Genomic DNA, 21554 nt, shown 5'->3' on the forward strand with positions numbered 1-21554 from the left:
GACGACAAAGCCCTATCTTATGAACACATCCATTAGCGTGTCCAGTTTTGACATTCTCATATATTTGATGTGAATATCAGACAGACAGCATGTATGGAAAGTTGCTCTTTACATAAGCACTGCTTCTGTTCGCACCTCGTGAGTATTTCCTGCACTTCCAAACTAACATTAATCTTCTACCATTTGTGCTGAACGTCTGGTTACTGTTTCTGTTCTTGATTCTCGGGCCCAATCTGTCAAAAAGGATGCTCTTCAGGCCACACCTCAAAAGGCAATGCATGTTAGTTTACTCTCTGAGCACCACTAATCTTGTTTTTTCTGTTATAGCAGTCACTAAATGTGAATGTTTTTGATACTTTTAATATCTTCTCAAAACAGCTTTCGGACACGTTGCTCAAAGGCTCTACAGTATCTTGTACTGAACTGAACACAATTATATACGACCTCGGATGCTGATGTTCAAACTCCCAAGTGTTACATTTCCATCCCCATCACGATGTTTGGAGAAAGATGACATGTTCCCTTGAAGCCAGTAAGAATGATAATGTTCCTGCAGGGGAGAGCCACTTTCCTACACGCCACCAGTGGACATGATGTGCTCCTATGAGGTTGCTAGTGACACAGCCATGGCCAGAGTAGCAGACCTCATCTGACTAGTGCACCTGGAAATGCAACCTTTTGAAACAGTGCAAGGCAGATCACCAACAGAGGCACAATGCTAAGAAATAAAATAAAAATGTGAACCGAAGGGAAAATAGTTGGACTTTGAAGCGCTAGCCAAAGGAAAAAATTGTTGGTGTAAAGAAAGAGGGAAAAATTTACATAACCAGCAGGCTGCATTCCTTTTTTTCACAACTGGCTGTCACATCACATTACCCTCAACTGTACAAAGATTCCAAGTTTTGCTTAATTCCACTCCTAAATAACCAACTGAGGGTAACCTGAGGATAAAATGTCCACTCTTGATTAACCTGGATAGGCAACGAACATCATTAAAGTAGCAAATTACTTTTTTTCCATGAAGAAATGCTTCACAGTACAGGAAAGGTTCAAATTCTGACTGAAATAGATTGATATCCTAAAGAAGCAATCCAAGAATTAGCTGTGAGAACTGTTCTAGGATATTTGCAATGGAGTCAGTCTTAAGAACCCCAAAAATGCCTGTTAGGTGCAATTATCACGTATAATTCCCTCTGGGTGGAAGTAATTTACGGGGTATAATGAATTCGATGTTGATGGGTTATTTGTGGTTTAATATTTAAAAGGATAAAAATGACATGACAAAAATTAGTGACAAAATATAATCCATACACACACATATGTAGTGTGTGTTTATATAACATCCACACTGACCTCTTGACTTTTCAGTCTCCTCAAATTTGTCTGAAACGATCATCACTCTTAATCCCGTGGAGGGAGTCAAACCCATGTATGACTGGCTAAGGTGAGGTTAATCTCCACCACTTCCATGATGAATGTCGTAAGTCTGATCCCTCCCAAAAAGACATGCTAATCTAATGAATTCAGATACAGTTGCTGGAGTGGGACGGAATCATCTCTGATGTCGTAGCAAAGTTGATTAGTGTTCATCACTTCTTTAGAATGAAAAACGTATTTATGTACATACATACATACAGTCAACCCCCATTATTCACAGAGGAGGATCAGGACCACGACCACCCACGAATACTGAAAATCTGCAAATACTTGAGACTCCCCCTCTAAAAACACTTGTGACTGCCTATTTTCATAGTTCAAACACCAAACGTACCTTAAACTATCATCCTAAAGCATTTAGTCACGAAAATAAAATGAAAATACAGTAATTAGTGAATACTGCTCTACGAAAAATCCGCGAATAGGTGAATTTTCCATGAATAATTTGGATACATTCCACAGAAAAATCCGCGAATTGGTGAAACCACGAATGCTGACCTGCAAATAAACGGGTTTGACTGTACATACATACACACATATATATATTGTATATATGTGATATATATTCCTTTACTGACAGAATTTATGCACTGGGAACCATCATGCTGAAAAAAATGTGGACTTTAGTGGGAACTTTGTAACAGTGAACAAGAAAACATAAAAAACCATTAAAATTTGCTGTTTTTTATGAGCATCTCTTCCATGTATTATGTCCATCAGATTAAGATGACCATATGAGACTGAACTGCTCATACCTTTCTGTTAAATGCACAACACTGCAGGCATATTGCACTCACCTCATGATGTGCATATATATGAAACAGTTTGCTAGATGCAAAGTTTTAATGTTGGTGAAAGTTTGACACACAAGCAATCATTTGAGCCTTATGAAAACGATGCATATATTCTCCACTCCCCCAACCCATCCCACTACATTTTTCCCGTGGCAAAAAGAACATATACAATGACTAGCATCATAAAAAGAGATATCAAAATGAGTTTTGAAACAAAATTACAAATGACTGCTTTGTTCCTCGGTGAACCTGGATACGTTGCTGTCGTTGAGCACCAGTATCTCCCTACGGGTTTCACCTTGATGGTCACGTCCGGCGACTTCTTGGTCTTGAGGGCATTGATGCAAGTGATCATGATGACAGCTGCGAAACAGAGAGCAATGAGGGCTGCGTACCACACGTCTAGCAGCTTGTAATAAGGCGTCTTCACGGAAGAGGAGCTGGCCTGGGAGAAGAGCGCTGCCAACACCAGAAGCGCGGTCAGGGACACCATGATCCTCTCGTTGAAGTCGTCAATGGGGAAGAAGAACGTGGAGAAGCTGATGAGGAATATGAGGGAGCTGGGACCAAAGCTGTTGAGGACGTGGTAGTCGTACAGACTCTGCAGGTGGAAAGTGACGAGCAGGTTCGTGTAGTCAATTGTGTCCAACACATCGTGGAGGGTTTCATGTGTTATTTTCTCCAATCTGAATTCGAGAAGATCTGGGCTTCCATCGTAGGATAGAGTATTTTCCGCATCGATGTAAAACCTCTTGAATGCCATGCTTTCACGACCACTCAGAATATACATGCTGATGTTGCAAAAGTAGGAGCCAAATGGGTATCGGTGAAGCTTGAAGTTGCATGGAATGGTAAGACGTGTGTATATGTCCATGAAGATCGAGTTCTCAAGTCCGTCTAGGTACTCTCCTATAAACGAGATCAATCATAAAGGAAATGTGACAAATGCAGCAATGACAGAAAGTTTACTATTTGCCTATAATATGCGGTGGATCAGATGTTACATTTAAATAAGATTTCATATCTCAAATTTCATTATTCTGAAGTCTCGTTTTTCCCTACTCTGCAGACAGAAGAGGCCAAGTTATAGTTAAGATGAAATGAAATTTAAGCCAGTAAGGGAATTATACAGGGAGTACACCAAAGGGTTTTTATTACTTTCTTTTCAATGAGTGGGAAGGTCACAAGTTGTCTCAGTGTCAGGAGCCTACTGGTCACCAGCATTGTTTTTATATTTCCTTTCTATTTCTAGCAGTAATGATCTTACATCAAAATTATCCGAATGTCGTAAATGTGTTCTATTTTAGCAATTAAGACGAATAATTATGATGAACACACTTGCACCATGCTTTAAAAGACGGCTGTTATGGAAAATTTTCTTTATGGTGTGTCTGATTTCTGCTACTCTACTGACGTGGCAAAGAGGGAAAATGATGGAACTCATACAATATGTGATGTCAAATTCAAGTCACCAAATCAAAGAAGGAAATAGAGAAATCAGTTATAAGATCAGACGAAAAATTGACTCTCGGACTTTGTTTAATGCTTATGTTGGCATGAATCACCTGTACAGATGAGACGCTATTTCACTTACCCATCCGGTGATCATCGAAAGCCCTGCGTGCTGGCGGATGGTATCTCTCACTACCACATTTCTTGTCGTAAATGTCGAGATCGAAAGCCTGACCGTCTTTGTACCCGGCTAAGGCTTTGATATCTGGATGCCAGATCATGTCACAAGAGAAATACTGAAGCTGAGGTCTAAGGTTCCAAAACTTCAATCGGGACTCATACCATGTCAAGTAAATCAGGAAGTCAACTGTGACCTTACCATTACTGGTTGCAATGTCACTGATGGAATAGAAAAAGACACTGTAATAAAGAAATTCCTGTTTGGGTCTGCCACTTCCTGGGCTTTTAGCTTTGTCATATCCTTTGTTTAACCTGATGATGCTACAGTCTTTCTCGTCTTCACCATCGTCGCAGTCTTCATTGCCATCGCATCTCAATGCCTTCATTATGCAATTACCATTGTTGCAAGCAAACTGACCCCAGTTACATTGCGTAACAGTAAGAGTGAGATTTCCTAAACCTGACTTCCAAACATTCCTGCCACAAGGAAAAATGGAGTCAGGAAGATACCAGTTGTTATCATGAAGATGAGACTGCAACACCCATAGACTGCCATTGTGGAAAATTTCTGATGTATCTTTTCCCTTCAGGTAGAATTTTCCACTTCCCAGAGTACGAAAAGAGTAATCCCGATCTTGGTCCAGCACTTTGCCATACAGTGTAAAGGAAGTCTTAGTGGGTATGAGACACACACTGCACTGTAATTTACTGATACATGGATGTGTACTGCTGGTACCATTAGCAGAAGCTGCAGGGCATTGCATCTGCAACCCAACACCAGAAGTTTTCCCAGTGTACCAAAATGACTTTTCATTATCTGAACCACCACAAGACTCGGTAAAGTTAGCAATGCCTTCAATTAGGTCATCATTCAACTCTCCCTCCGTCAAGAACCTTCCGTTGATTGACGTGCACAAGTCTAAATGCGGTTTGTGCCCAGCAGAAATTCTAATAGTTATTGGTTTAAAGGCCTCATTGCATAACTCAGCAACGTCATAATCCGACACAAGTGCAGCCCCTTGTAAGTTCCAGCTAGTGTCAAGCACAGAAAAGGCATCTTCATTTATGAGATTGCTGCAGTCTGTCGGGGGGAAGTACTCAGTGTTTTCTTGTGATTCGTTCCACTGAGTCACAGACAGCGCTGCCAGGGTGCCAGGGAAGGTGGTGAGGCTTTCATTGGCTGAGCCAAGACAGAATCTGTCATACTCTGAAGTATCATTTCGCGCGTCTTCAGTGTTTACTTCTCCTGCGTAATAGTCGCCAACAACAGAATGTACCTGTTTGAGAATAGTTCATCAACCGACACGGCACTTCTTGCCAGTACTATAAATAAAAATACAATCGATTTAAAAAAATACTATACAGTTATTCACTTCATACCACTCTCAGACCATCTTTGTAATCTGCCTACAGTATGAGAGACAAAATCTGAAATTCCTTACCTTCAAGTCATCTGGAGAATAGAAAACGCAGATTCTCCTCCAAACGTTTGCTTCAAAGGGGGTGCCAAATGTATAGCTCTTGTTACCATATGTCACAACCAACTTTGAGTCTACAAAACCTAAGAAAAAACATATCACATGACACACACGTACATAAATTAAAGGTGGCTCCACAGAAAAAACATAGCAATGGTCATTACCACACTCACACTTTAACTGCTGAATCGTGGCACGCACATCGAGGCATATACACACGAGTACAATGTCATTTACCTCTATCTTACATATACTCTCTTCTTGGATATTAAAGGCCTCCCTCCCCAATATCTCTTTCATGACATCTGTGTGTATGCTTGCTCACAAGAGTAGAATTGGAAATACAGTCATATTCTCTTTCCAGAATAGTAAAAGGCACTCGAAGTGCTAACACCAGTCATCACCAACTTACTTGCCTCCATGAAGGTTTCCAAGTACTTTATTGTGAATATCAGTCCATCAAACCCCTTGCTGTCGTCACTTTCAGGGTAATCTTGGTAATCTAGGGAAAGATTACTCATTTGATTTGTCTGCAGCACAGGAATTTCCAGAGGTTTGATAAAGGTGCAGACCGTGAAGTTTGCGCCAAAGTCTTCAGGCAGATCGTCAGGATAGCATGCACTGGAGCTCAGGCCATCTCCTCCTATGACTTCACTGAAGGTCAAGGCTGGGACATTCCTCCTCCCTGTGAGTTGGTCAAGAAAGGCTGGTTAATCTTATGTGTGTTACTGTCAAATTTCATCTTTCGTGAATGGGTTCCTTCAACTTTTAAGGGTGTCCTGATACATAATTGTATTTTACTACTTATGGTATGTAGCATCATTTCATGATCACATTGTCAGTAAATGTGCACAGCGGATTAAGTATGACAGCTACACTCTGGAGTGCTCAAAACTCAAGGCCTTTGAATCATAGGAGCTGTGTCTGAGTGGCAGACCCATCTATGACTTTGGTTTACCAAAGAATACAAAAGAACTGAATGTTTACACTGAACAGTTATACAGAAAATCACAAAAGTAGACTTCACAACTCTGCATCTGTAATCACTGTACCATTATATTAGATAGTACCTGAAATTTACTATGAAGAGAATATTTTCTTCTGGATATTTTAAGTCTCTATACCTTCTGCACTCACGCACAATATTTCCATAGCAATTGTTTACAAGCAGTTCATTACCACTGATGCTAAACACCACAAATAACAGGAGGACCAGGTTCAGATCCCCTATGAAAACAACTATAAAACTTGATAAAACACCATAAACCAAAAGTCTACACTTTAAAGCATTTGTTACTAGTTCAAGTGACACTAATGATGTAATCTTAGCCAATAATACATTAATGATCTTTAGCTACAATGCTAAGGAGCATGACATAGCCTCTGACCACTTTCCAATAATGTTTGCATTCCAGCTTAGAATAATAATCAAATCCGAACCCGCTAAACCAAACTTCGACACATTCAGCGCAGATAATGACAAATATTAAAGTGAATTTGCAAAACTAACTTAATGCAACAAGCAAACTAACAAGTGACCAAGGCAGGATCAAATTAAATTATAACACAGGTTCATCTTCTTTAAAGCTTTTAGTCGACGTCTGGTATTTGCGGAGGATGCGTACCACTAACCCCGCGAATAGCTAACAATCCGCAAATAAACCCGTCTAAAAATGCTTATAACTGCCTATTTTGATAGTTCAAAACACCAAAAAACCCTCTAAAAATGCTTATACCCGAGTATTTTAATAGTTTTATCACAATAAGTGCATTTAAGCACGAAAATGATAGGAAAATACAGTAATTTGTGAATATTTCTCTATGAAAAATACCGCGAATAGCGAATTTCCCGTGAATAATGTGTATGTACTGTGTGTTCCACAGAGAAATCTGCGAATAAGCGAAGCCGCGAATCCAGAGAAGCGAATAGGCGGGTGTCCACTGTACTACAAGTCAGATACGAAGGGATAGATGCAAATAAAAAGCAAAGGGGTAAAACACCTGATAAAGGAACATTAACTAGATAATTATTAAAAAAAGGTAAAAACAGCTTCAGAACGCTACGATGCATCGACCACAAATCTGGCAGAAATTCAAAACCCCAGTGAGCTTCTGAAACAAAGAATGATGAGGCATGACAGAGGCTAATCTCATGATCGTGGTTCGGGGTAATATTTTTCGCAGAAACAAATCCGATCAATACAAGAATAAAAACACAAAGATGGTGACGTGAATGGTGATGTCAGAGTATAGCATTACCTTGAACAGACCAGAGGACCTGACTTGGACCTATTTAGTCCTGCTCATGCCTTCTTGAGAACACATGATACCATAGGGGCACTCAGTCAAGTCACTGGAAGTACAACATATGAAGCCCAATTCCTAGTTGCATCTCAATAATCTCACACAAAGAGGCTTCTAGAGAATTGCAAGGCAATAACATCAAGCAAATATGATGGTATTGGTACACAAAATTTGACAAGTTGAAGGTGTTCATGTCAAAACCAAATAACAGTGTTAGCAATTCTAACACATATGTGCTGGTGGGTACCTTACAGAAACTAAGCCAACTGAGACTGCTCTTCAAAGACAAACAAACTCCTGACATTAATTCCTTGGAGCAATGAAAATCGGCCTTGAATTCAAGCCACAGCATCATACAAGTTACAGAGAGTCCCGGTGCTAATTTGGCTTGTTGTCTACAAGGAAAAAATATCTGGACTGTACAAATTTTATTAATATAAAATCTGTCGACCACATAATATATAAATGGGTGTATATAACGCTTAGATCGCCGAGGGGCTAGTACTAAACACGGCATTCAAAGGATTTTCCGCTATGTTTAGTACTAGTACCTTGGAGGTGAACGTGAAAACATGAACAGGATTATTTTTCGAATGGCATCTACGTACATAGTAATATAACAACATTTACATAACACAGAGAAAATGTAATTCTGGCAATAAACAGTGTAGATCGCATACCAAAGTAGAATCATGCCGCGTAAATAGCACCCAGAGAGCCACCCTACCCACAAGGGATACGACTCGGATCAGTGTTATTACCACTTTTTATGTAAATGACCCCCAACCACTCAGTCAGTCACTTAGCAATGTGCTGACGACATGCTATGTTTATGTGATGAGTGTACTCTAACAGGAAATGGTAAAAAAAAAAGGCTAAACTACCCAACATGAAAATGGGACACACGTGTCAGCTGTTAAAAGAATTCTACACACACACAAATGCTCCTTTCATGAATTCATAGATTTACTGTTACCCCAGGAAAGGTTCAATGAAAAAAAAAAGGCTCCTTTCATGAATTCATAGATTTACTGCTGCCCCAGAAGAGGTTAAATCAAACTCCATAATTGACATATTACATCTGAACTCGAGTATTCACGCCAACCTTGACAGCGGCATCATGAAGGTGAATAAATCAAGAATAAATAATTCACAATGACTGTCTTTAGTTTGTCAAATGCTATGAAAGGTTAAGGAAAGAATAGACTGGAGCAATTCATGACGAATAAATGGAGATCCATTAATTATTATTATTATTATTATTATTATTATTATTATTCAGAAAATGAACCCTATTCACATGGAACAAGCCCACCAAATGGACCACTTACTGAAATTCAAGCTTCCAAAAAATATATTTATTATTATTATTATTATTATTATTATTATTATTATTATTATTATTATTATTATTATTCAAGATGAACCTATTCATATGGAACAAGCCCACCAAATGGGCCACTTACTGAAATTCAAGCTTCCAAAGAATATATTTATTATTATTATTATTATTATTATTATTCAGAACATGAACCCTATTCATATGGAACAAGCCCACCAAATGGGCCACTTACTGAAATTCAAACTTCCAAAGAATATATTTATTATTATTATTATTAATTATTATTATTATTATTATTATTATTATTATTATTATTATTATTATTATTATTATTCAGAAGATGAACCCTATTCATATGGAACAAGCCCACCACAGGGGCCACTGACTTGAAATTCAAGTTTCCAAAGAATATTAAGGAGTTCATTAGGGAGAAGTAAGAGGAGATGAAGGAAAATACAGAAATAACAGATCCCATTCATTAAAAAAGAAAAAATAATAAATTAACATAGATAAAAATGTATTAAAATGCAAGGAGAATAGTATTAGGGTATCAATGCATTGCATCTCCGCTTGAACTTCCCAAGTGCCAATTTCTGGACATCCTCTGGGGGCTGTTCTACAGTCCAGAGGTGTGAGGAATAAAGGACCTCTGGCAAGCACACTGGCAATCAAATTGCTATGCAAAGTAGGGTAAATGTATTTACCAAAAGATAAAGAGACCATCCTCGAAATATATACATATTTATATATATATTTTAACTAATCAGACAGGCCCAACACAACACAAGGGAGACAACTGTAACCCAGAAGGTAAAAAGACAATTACAGAACTGAACTAATCATTAATAGCAATGCAACAAGAAATAAATGCGCAGAGGTTTCTTTGGCGTAATCGAGTTTTCTGTACAGCATATAATGCTTTATGAAACTCTCAGCTGCAGTCCATGAAACTTTCAGCCAAGGCCCAGTGGTGGCCTGTGTTGTTGGCACCTATAGCGGTGCCAGATGCACAATCGTGGCTAACTTTAATCTTAAATAAAATAAAAACTACTGAGGCTAGAGGGCTGCAATTTGGTATGTTTGATGATTGGAGGGTACATGATCAACATGCCAATTTACAGCCCTCTAGCCTCAGTAGTTTTTAAAATCTGAGGGTGGACAGAAGAAGTGCGGACGGACAGACAAAAATACAAGCCCACAGTTACCTAATCATAAAATGATCAATATAGCACTTTAACAATTAAACTGCCCATCAATATTACACCCAAAGTGGTGATTTCTTTGGAATGGCATAAGGAGTCAGGAGGCTACCCCAAAATAAAAAATAAACATGAATAAACAGATGAACAGAGGACTAGTGATGCTGTCCTCACTCATCAATTCCCACCTGAAGCGCAGAGGCCTAACATACTTAAGATTCCTCATCGTCATGGCTAAACCACTGGACATGTGGAGAGAATGGGAAACAAAACACTGACATGGAAGTCTGGCGAGCCAGATCTTTTCTTACTGCTCTTGAATATTACCAGATCTCTCTCTCTGTCTCTCTCTGTTTCACTCTCTCTCTCTCTCTCTCTCTCTCTCTCTGTTTCACTTACCTGCATGAAGCACGGGCAGTAAGACAAACTGAAGCACCAGTGGTACAAAGCACTTGAAGCTTGGGCTGGCTGGCATCCTCGTGGATGGTAAAGATCTGTTGATTTTTTGGATATTTCAGATTACAAACCGTGGAAATTTAAGGCTCACAAACAAACATATTAAGCCACAAATTGACCATCAGGTACTCTTGTTCTTTTTGTTTACTTTGTAACCTTCTTTTCATCTGTGAATTTTTAATCATATATATATATATATATATATATATATATATATATATATATAATATATATATATATATATATATTAACTTATTCTATTATGGATAATGATGAATAAAATCAGCAAATGAAAGTATGACTGTAACCTTGACAAAAACACCTTTAGGATTAAAACATCAGTCTATCTCACAGGTCACCTAACAAGAACTCACACTTACATTCATCAGCCTCACTCTACCCCTTAGCCAAGAAAGTTACATAAATACTTGTATATTTGTAAATATAATAATAGTAACCAATTGGTTCTTAGCCACGTAAAATAAGTCTAATCCTTCAGGCCAGCCCTAGGAGAGCTGTTAATCAGCTCAGTGGTCTGGTAAAACTAAGGTATACTTAACTTTATAATAACAGAAGCGTTAGCATTTTTCCCACAAGCCTCTTTCAGCCCTCAGTGTTCACAGCCACTGAAACCTATCATTCAAGCTACTCTGAACCATCTTTCTATGGAGAAGGTTTATCTCCATTTAGAGTTAAATTCCGTCACCACACAATTCTTGCAAGAAGTAGCTTCATCTGAAAGCCTCTCTCATTTTATTTGCACCATAAAAGACACAGTGGTGCTACTTTGGCTTGTTATCTAAGCATCACCTCCGAGAAGCTAGTACTAAACATGGCGGAAGCTCATTGTGACGCCATGTTTAGTACTAGCCCCTCGGAGATCAAAGTATTATATACACCCATTTCTATTTTGTGTGGTCGACAAATTGTATTAATAGACATATCTTTGATCCCGGAGGGGCTAGTACTAAAGACGGTTTCCCACTGAGTTCCGCCATGTTTAGTACTAGCACCTCGGAGATCAATGTATTATATACACCCATTTCTATTTTGTGTGGTCGACAAACTGTATTAATAAATTATATCTTTGACCCCCGAGGGGCTAGTACTGTACTAAACACGGCTTCCCACTGAGTTCCGCCATGTTTAGTACTAGCAACTCGGAGGTGACGCGTGGATAACAAGCCAAAGTATCACTGATGACTGTGAAATGATAATTATCAACGACGCTTTACTATAAAAAAAATATCACAAATAATAAAAATTTTTCTAAACAGCTCCACCTTCAACTAACAAATGATGAAAAATGAAATGTTAGAAGGCTGCCAAAATGATTGTAATCATAATCATTCATTTGTTATTCATCCATTCCAGTTCTGAACACTTCAACTGGACTGATTCTGATGATGATTCCAATCTTCCAGGATTCTTGAGAATCAGTCGCTCAGAGAAGGTATATTTGCAAAGAATCATTTTGAGTCTTTATTGCAGAAAAGGGGAATGTTTAAGGAATATAACAAACCCTCAGTTCAGTGAAGTCTTCAAGAAGGCAAAGTTATAGACATTTAAAATAATTAGGAACCAGGAACCTGGGTCCTCAATTTCATCAATTTCTAGAATCCAATATGAATTGGGCTCTCCAGAGCTTTTTCATTATCTAGTGCTGCTTAACAAGACCTGTAGTATTCATTGCCAATTTATGTACAAAAAGAATTTTATATATATATATATATATCTATATATATATATATATATATATATATATATATATATATATATATATATATATATATATATATAAATAACATTTTCTCTTCAAGATATCTTAGAAAGTTGAAAGCAAAACCAGTCATAATCTTTTCCCAGTGGTTCAATTTATCTCTATGGTACCATGCAAGCATACATCACACAACCTGTGACTTTTTATACATACATACATAAACAAGAAACCTGAATAAACAATAAACAAACAAACAAAATAAAAACTAACGCCCTGCCAACTCAAACAACGTACCTCCATACATCCGGGCTGTCGCCTCTGTACTGGGCTTGGCGTGACTGACAGTGCGCACAATATCCAGGACATAAGAACTCCCATATAATTAAGAGTTTCTGTACTAGTTTTTTTTGTTTTTGTTTTTTGTTTTTCTGTGCGTGCGAGGCTTTTGTTTTTCCAGATGAAGCTCTATTATTATTATTATTATTATTATTATTATACTAGACCACAGGTCGATGAGTTTTCAAGACTTACCAACTTGCCCAGAACTTACACTCGTGGTAAAAGGCAAGACATCGTACAGAAAAAAGTAAATAAATAAACAAATAAATAACTAGATGAATAATTAAATACGTGAACGAATAAACGACGCTAAACGACACACCACAAACATATATAAATAGACATAAACGACAGAAGTCGAGGCTAATGCTAACGGCCTAATTTATACCCGGACCATTAGAGCGCGTCTTCGTGGTCAAAACCACTCCCAAGAACGATGTCCCACATTCCTCGGGATTAATGATTCAATTTCCTTTTCCTCTTTTCCTTTCGGCCGTTGGACTAAAACGTCCTGCCACCAGGAATCCATTTTAAACGAAAACAAGACGGTTACACTCTATATATATGTCCTTGTGTCTGAGTACACTAAACGCGAGGTGTGTCAATCAGGAGTGACATGTTTCGGGGCCGTTATTATACCTCTTCGTGAAGTCGAGTGGGAAGGTGGATACGATTGCTATGAATAGCTTATAAGCATAAGGAGTCTCTCTTCATATTACATCGAAACGCTCGTTACAGAGAGAGAGAGAGAGAGAGAGAGAGAGAGAGAGAGAGAGAGAGTACACAGGTTTGTAGCAAGGCAAAGCAGTCAGCAGTCTAGACCTATGTCACATCTTTTAGACCGAAACGCTAATAGACCAAGCTTACCACATTCCCCTGAAGTAGCCCAGTCTTGAATGAAGCTTAGGCCTTACCATTCTTAACAGACAAAAGGCTTTAAGGACTTAACAGACAAAAGGCTTTAAGGCCCAAACAAACAGAATCAAGGGGAGGAATATGTCTGCTGGGTGGTCAGAGTCCGCAGGCCCACATCAGCCGTTCTTCGCTGTGTTTGGTCCTAAATTTTATCTTTTACTTTGTCTTAAACAAACATTTTCAGAGGAATATGTCTGCTCTGGTCTCCGCTCTCCACATCAGCCGTTCTCTCTCTCTCTCTCTCTCAGGTTCCTTTTACTTTGTCCAATCAGTGAATTTGAATATATATATATATATATATATATATATATATATATATATATATATATATATATATATATATATATATATATATAACACCTGATAACTTTTAATCTGTCAATCTTCCCTCGACATAACCTGAAAATAGAGATAATGAAAAAATGATAAAAGGTCAGAGAAAGGTCAGAGAGAGAGAGAGAGAGAGAGAGAGAGAGAGAGAGAGAGAGAGAGAGAGAGAGAGAGAGCCCAATCTCAAAACAGGCGGTAATGATAAAATCATTATCTTATGTCATGGTGACAATCAACATTTGAACAGTGACTGTAGAGTTGATAAACAAGGAACCATCTGACATTTCTTGAACAAGATGAAAACTTAAAATCAAATTGACGTCTCTAAATTCTGTTTGATTCAGTTCTACAAGTGTCCAAGATTTTAACAAAGTCAAAGAACACCTCATATTCAGTATAAAAGTGTTCAAGATTTTGAAAAAGTCAAAGAACACCTCATATTCAGTATAAAAGTGTTCAAGATTTTTTTAAAAAGTCAAAGAACACCTCATATTCAGCATAAAAGTGTCTAAGATTTTAAGAAAGTCAAAGAACACCTCATATTCAGTATATAAGTGGCCAAGATTTTTTAAAAAAGTCAAAGAACACCTCTTGTTCAGTATAAAAGTGTCCAAGATTTAAAAAAAAGTCAAAGAACACCTCACGTTCAGTATATAAGTGTCCAAGATTTAAAAAAAAGTCAAAGAACACCTCATATTCAGTATATAAGTGTCCAAGATTTTAAGAAAGTCAAAGAACACCTCTTGTTCAGTATAAAAGTGTCCAAGATTTTAAAAAAGTCAAAGAACAGCTCACATTCAGTATAAAAGTGTCCAAGATTTTGAAAAAGTCAAAGAACACCTCATATTCAGTACATAAGTGTCCAAGATTTTAAGAAAGTCAAAGAACACCGATTGGATATTCAATAATTCAAGAAGGTAACCGCACCAACACCGATTGGAAGAAAAAGAAAATTCAAGAAGGTAGATCTGCAAAAACTGGAATTGTCAATTTCAGTTCGGTCAATTTATTCGTTTTCCTTGTTCGTGTTGTGGCCTTCCAGTTATTCCAGCTATTCCAGTAAACAAGCAGCGTCATGCTACACAAGGTCTCTGAAGAATTGCTGGAATGGCTGAGAAGTAGGCTATGGTTCTAAATGGAATTCCTGCTCTGAGGAATAGCAGGTTAAGGTTTTAGTTTTCTGGAATAGAAAACTGTTGTGTCGGCATTGTTTGTCCGTCCGCACTTTTTTCTGTCCGTACTTTTTTCTGTCTGCACTTTTTCTGTCCGTACTTTTTTCTGTCCGCACTTTTTCTGTCCGCACTTTTTCTGCCTGCACTTTTTCTGTCCGCATTTTTTCTGTCGAACTTTTTCTGTGCGCATTTTTTGTTTCCGCACTTTTTTCTGTGCGCATTTTTTCTGTGCGCAATTCTCCTGTCCGCAGTCTTTCTGTTCGCACTTTTTTCTGTCCGCACTTTTTTCTGTTAACACTTTTTCTTTTTCTGTCTGCACTTTTTTTCTGGTCCGCACTTTTCTCTTCGCACTTTTTTCTGTTCGCACTTTTTTCTGTCCACACTTTTTTCAGTCCGCACTTTTCCTGACCACACTTTTTTCTGTCCGACCTCAGGCATTAAAAATACACAGGCTAGAGGGCTGCAAATTGCCATGTTGACCATCCACCCTCCAATCATCACACATACCAAATTGCAGCCCTCTAGCCTCAATAGTCTTTATTTTATTTCAGGTTAAAGTTAGCCATAATCGTGCGTCTGGCAACGATATAGACCAGGCCACCACCTGGCCGTGATTAAAGCTTCATGGATCGCGGCTCATACAGCAGCATTATACCGGGACCACCGAAAGATAGATCTATTTTCGGTGGCCTTGATCACACCCTGGCCAGGCTACTGGGCTCACTCTACTCTGTAAAGTGTCCCAGACTACTTTTCCTCCTTCTCCAGTCAAGATTTCTGCTCCTTCTTCCCACATTTTCAGTCAAATGTCAACCATACGTATGACTTAATATGTATAATGGTGTTGCACATTAATAAATACAGTCCAACAAACGAAAGCTGTTTTCCTTATTCATTTCTCTGGAACCTTTCAATTATTCAGACAATCCTGACACACAGCGGTCAGCCACTGAGTCGATTATGTTTTCATTATTGGCCGTCTCACTTCTAACTTCCCTAGCTATTAGAATTTAATATACATATATGTATGTTTGTATGTATGTATGTATGTATACATATATTTATATGTGTGTGTTTATGCATGCATATATATATATATATATATATATAATTTTTTACATATAATATATATATATATATATATATATATATATATATATATATATATATATATATATATATATATATATTATACATAAAAAAATGTAGACATGTATTTAATCTACAAAGAAGTAAATTCTGAGAGAACAGATGAAGAGCCAATTCCCTCAAGGCTGTAGACACTGACACAAACAAACAAACAAGCTGTTTATTCTACATAGTGGAAGAAAAATTAAAAGTGCGCACTGCAGAAATATATGCAAAAGGGGGTGGAAAAGTTCGCATAAGTGACAAGGATGGACTGGAGCATTTCGAGATGGTTCAGTCCTGTAGAAAGAATGGAGGGCAATTGGAAAATACTGTGCTTCAAGTGTACGAGGTTTGATAAAATGCTGATGAGCATTCTGCAGACACATTAAACAGCTAATGTTGCACCAGATTTCTGTACAAGGGTTTATGTACAATTCAGCAGTAAAAGAATGAATGTATGTAGAAGTAACCTATTAAAGTTAAAAGTCTTCCTGGGCCTCTGTAGGCTCACAGGGCAGGCGCTGATCTCCTGTTTCTTAGGCCGACAGCCAGTGGGGGGACTGGTCCCAATGCCTAAGACACGTGGCCAGTGTGTCACTAGGCCCACTGTTTTAACTCCCCAGCCAAGGGTTGGTACCTATGCTCCTACTGAACCTCTCGGGTTTCTTTGGACTGTTAGGTTGACAGGCTGCCGGATTTTTGCAGTGGCGCAATCCGAGCCATCAGTGAGGGGCTGGATTTGAACCCTGGCCCTCTTGACTGGTAGCTGAGAATCATACCACTGAGCCATCATATATATATATATATATATATATATATATATATATGTATATATATATATATATATATATATATATATATATATATATATATATATATATATTTATAAACTAAATATATATATATTTTAGATACCATATATATACACTATATATTTGTATGCCATCAAATATATATATACCCTATATGTTCAAGCTATATAAATCTGCTTTCCTTGTGAAAACATCTCTAAAGTGCTCAAAACAAAGTGCAACTTGAATGCTTCCATCCTCTTCTTGATAACCACTCTTTAGTTTTTCTAACCAGTCTATGATGAGGGCTTGTCAATACACCCACTTTTGTAGTGTTTGTGTAAGGAGAACAAACTGACTTTCAGGTATGTTTTTTTGGAAGCTGACAGCAGACATCCACAAATGACATCACTGCAACCAATGGTGGCTTTCGAGCATGAGATTCCACCAATTACAGCTAGCCTCAGTGATATCGACTGCGGATATTTACCGCCAGCTCCGAGAAAACAGACTAGTTTTAGTTCTTAGAGAAGAAGACCTGACGATTTGTGACTACGAACGACACATCACCCATGTTGCACTGATCTGATTTGATTTATGAAAATTTGGCTCTGAAGCCAAGCACTGGGACTCTTTCAGCAATTCAACGCTTCAGACAGTGAAAAACGAGTGAGTTGGAGCAGTTGGACAGTCACAGCAAGATGGAATAAAGGCAGTGGGAACGATGGTAAAGTAAAAGGTTAAAATGTGGGCGAGCTTGGGGTAGAAGGAACGCTACAAAGAACCTTTAGTAATGCCTACAGTGCACCACAGCACTACACCTCTACATGGAGCCATCTCTCCTTAAGCATTCAACACCATAATTGTCCACACCATGTGTATTTGTAATATCACTTTCAGTTTCCATGTTTATTGCTTATACATAATAAATCCATGCTGTCATTAATATGACTATTTAATCACTACTGCGTGGTTCTGGCGGAGGTGTTTCTAGATTAATGATAATTTGAGTCCTGTCAGCAAACAGACGTCGGTCCCTGAAATGGACATCACAGCAGGCCTGTCATAAAGGTACTTCCATGTAACGATGGGGTACCACTGAAGATATTTATCAGTGTGGCCCACTTCTCCCCAAAAACTGCCAGTCTCTACAGAGCGCAACATCACTGAGCAGCAACCACTGCAGTACAGGACTTTTTCAAAGATGTTCTGAAATCACAGATAATGACTTTGATACACCAAAGAGAGAGAGAGAGAGAGATAGTAGGCCCACTTCTCCCCAAAAACTGCCAGTCTCTACACAGCGCAACATCACTGACCAGTAACCACTGCAGTACCGGACTTTTTAAAAAATGTTCTGAAATCCCAGATTATGATATCAAAAGAGAGAGAGAGAGAGAGAGAGAGAGAGAGAGAGAGAGAGAGAGAGAGAGAGAGAGAGAGAGAGAGAGGCCCACTTCTCCCCAAAAACTGCCAGGCACTACACAACGCAACAGCACTGAACAGTAACCACTGCAGTACAGGACTTTTTAAAAGATGTTCTGAAATCACAGATTATGATATCAAAAAGTGAGAGAGAGAGAGAGAGAGAGAGAGAGAGAGAGAGAGAGAGAGAGAGAGAGAGAGAGATAAGTAAATGATTTATAGATAATTGATGGGTTAGATAACACTGCACCCTCCAAAACTTGTCATTTCACTTTCAGAATTTAACTTCTTTACATCCTAACATAGATCCTGGAAGGTAGAAGCCTCTACGGATCTAGGATTGATATTTCTTGGGGGTCATTATCTTTATGATATTTACAGTCTTTTGTTTATGTTTTCACGATCATCCCCAACGGGCTTGCACTAAACACGCCGCAAAGGTGGATACACACCGGGTTAAAACCCTTGGGGGTCATTATCTAGGAAAGATCTGCCTCTACCACCGTTTCTCAGTAGAGAAAATACTGCCAGAGATCTGGCTTCTAAATTGGCACATGACCTTGAAAAATAGGCCAAGGTCAAAGATATTGGGTGGAATAATTAGGAACCCCCATAGAATCTACTTACCAAGAATCATCAAAATAAAAAAAACATCTTTTCTCCTTAAAGTAGATCAAGGCCTTGGAAACTAAGCAACAATTTAAAGTATTTCAGAGAGAGAGAGAGAGAGAGAGAGAGAGAGAGAGAGAGAGAGAGAGAGAGAGAGAGAGAATTACAATAGACTGGAATGATAACTACGACTATAGTTCTAGATTTGAATGATATCTACCCTAGATTTGACCATAATTTTACAGTTATATAAACCAGCAGATAAAGGACGAGTCTAGTTTTAAAATTTATAAAATATAATATAATACAGTATATATATATATATATATATATATATATATATATATATATATATATATATATATATATATATATATATATATATATATATATATATATATATATAGAGAGAGAGAGAGAGAGAGAGAGAGAGAGAGAGAGAGAGAGATCGGAATGACAGCTACCCTACAGAAGGAATAACTACAGTTTACAGTTATATAAACCGGCTGAGAAAGAGTGATTCTCCAACATTAAGTTATATAAACCAGTATAAGTAGAGAGAGAGAGAGAGAGAGAGAGAGAGAGAGAGAGAGAGAATTAATTTTTAATCAACCCATAACCAGTCCCCCAAAACGATTCCGTGAGACCAACCCCATGTCTTCTGTAAGAAGCAGTTCAATGATTCATGCACCCTTATATAGGAGTGGAATGATGGCGCGCAATCTGTCACGCATGTGGAGGCGACGCTCGGGCATATTTTTCAGTGTTATTTGAAATAATGATGAGTGGAATAAGTCATCACCAACTGCCGGTTCTCAAAAAGAGGTCAGTGGTCATCGCGAGCGCCCTTATTCCCTTCGTAAACACGTGACGTCACCCTGGGCTGAGACGCGCGGTGGCATGGGGCCACCTTAATGTGGACAGATACTCCTTGCCCAATGGATCTCTTAACTTACGATCCTCCTAAGCTACTTCAAGATCGTATTAAGATGGTTGCTTTGTTTGTGGGTTTTGTGCATTATATATATATATATATATATATATATATATATATATATATATACTGTATATGTATGTATGTAATGTACGATGGCCGTGTCGTTTAAGGAGTCACTGTAGTCCTGAGTTCTTGTCTTCCGTGGTTCGAGCCCGCGAGACGACTAACTTATTATCCACTAAAAAAAATTCCCCTTCGGAATTCATTTATGATAAAAACATATATGAAAATACATTATTTCCGAGGTAGAGCAAATTGGATGTTAAAGGACGTTTGTAACAATGCTTATATATATATATATATATATATATATATATATATATATATATATATATATATATATATATATATATATATAATAATCACGTTTGGAACAGAAATAAATTTCTGACTCAGGTCGGGATCAAACCCAGGTCTTTCAGTTGAAGGGCAAGGGCGCTACTATACAAGTCTAAAAGATTGGAACCTGAGAGCAACTGAAAGACCTGGGTTCAATCCCGACCTGAGTCAGAAATTTATATATATATATATATATATATATACATATACATACACACACACACGTGTATATATATATATATAAAGTCGTAACGACAAACAGGGAATCTCATCGAAACGTGAGCGTCCATTGGCTACAGCGTATATGGGTTCTTCGTGCAAATAACAAGAGGAAGAAGAAGATGGATCGCACCCAGAATTAATTGTTGGGGATGTTGTTCTCTCGAGATTCGTGGCGGGAATTCGAAACCTCATTTGATGTTACCAGTAGGTGACACGCACCATTAACACTGGCATAGGAAGACTTAGCTTAGGATCGTCACTTCCTAGTTGTGGGTACGATCTTGAATAGCTTAGGATCGTATTTTCGTAATTGTGGGGACGATAGCATCGTGACTTCTTAGTTGTGGGTACGATCTTGAATAGCTTAGGATCGTATTTTCGTAATTGTGGGCTATAGGATCGTGATTTCTTAGTTGTGGGTACGATCTTGAATAGCCTAAGATCGTATTTTCGTAGTTGTGGGGACGATAGGATCGTGATTTCGTAGTTGTGGGTACGATCTTGAATAGCTTAGGATCGTATTTTCGAGATTGTGGCGGATCTTGAAAGCTTAGGATCGTATTTTCGATTGTTACGATCTTGAATAGCTTAGGATCGTATTTTCGTAGTTGTGGGTACGATCCTAAATAGCTTAGGGTCGTAATTGCTTAATTGTGAGTACGATCTTGAATAGTTTAGGATCGTATTTTCGTAGTTGTGGGTACGATCTTAAACAGCTTAGGATCGTATTTTCGTAGTTGTTGGTACGATCTTGAATAGTTTAGGATCGTATTTTCGTAGTTGTGGGTACGATCTTGAATAGCTTAGGATCCCAATTTCTTAATTATGGCTACGATCTTGAATAGCTTATATGATCTTGAATAGCTTATGATCCCAATTTCTTAATTGTGGGTACGATCTTGAATAGCTTAGGATCTCAATT

At 38.1% G+C, this 21554-nt stretch overlaps 1 protein-coding gene across 1 annotated transcript in view; it reads right to left on the reverse strand.

Annotated features, from left to right (window-relative positions):
- Positions 1–1242: 1242 nt before the first annotated feature.
- The window catches only part of LOC136830589 (uncharacterized), a 33983-nt gene continuing 13671 nt past the window's right edge, over positions 1243–21554 (reverse strand). Inside the window, exons 2-6 of the mRNA XM_067090130.1 lie at positions 10586–10680; positions 5754–6026; positions 5306–5424; positions 3826–5140; positions 1243–3140 (exon numbers count right to left, since the gene is read on the reverse strand). Of these exons, the coding sequence (XP_066946231.1) occupies positions 2368–3140; positions 3826–5140; positions 5306–5424; positions 5754–6026; positions 10586–10661 (2556 nt within the window). The 5' untranslated portion in view covers positions 10662–10680 and the 3' untranslated portion in view covers positions 1243–2367. The remainder of the gene's footprint in view (positions 3141–3825; positions 5141–5305; positions 5425–5753; positions 6027–10585; positions 10681–21554) is intronic.

Source organism: Macrobrachium rosenbergii, chromosome 47 (assembly GCF_040412425.1).
Source record: "Macrobrachium rosenbergii isolate ZJJX-2024 chromosome 47, ASM4041242v1, whole genome shotgun sequence".
NCBI lineage: Eukaryota > Metazoa > Arthropoda > Malacostraca > Decapoda > Palaemonidae > Macrobrachium > Macrobrachium rosenbergii.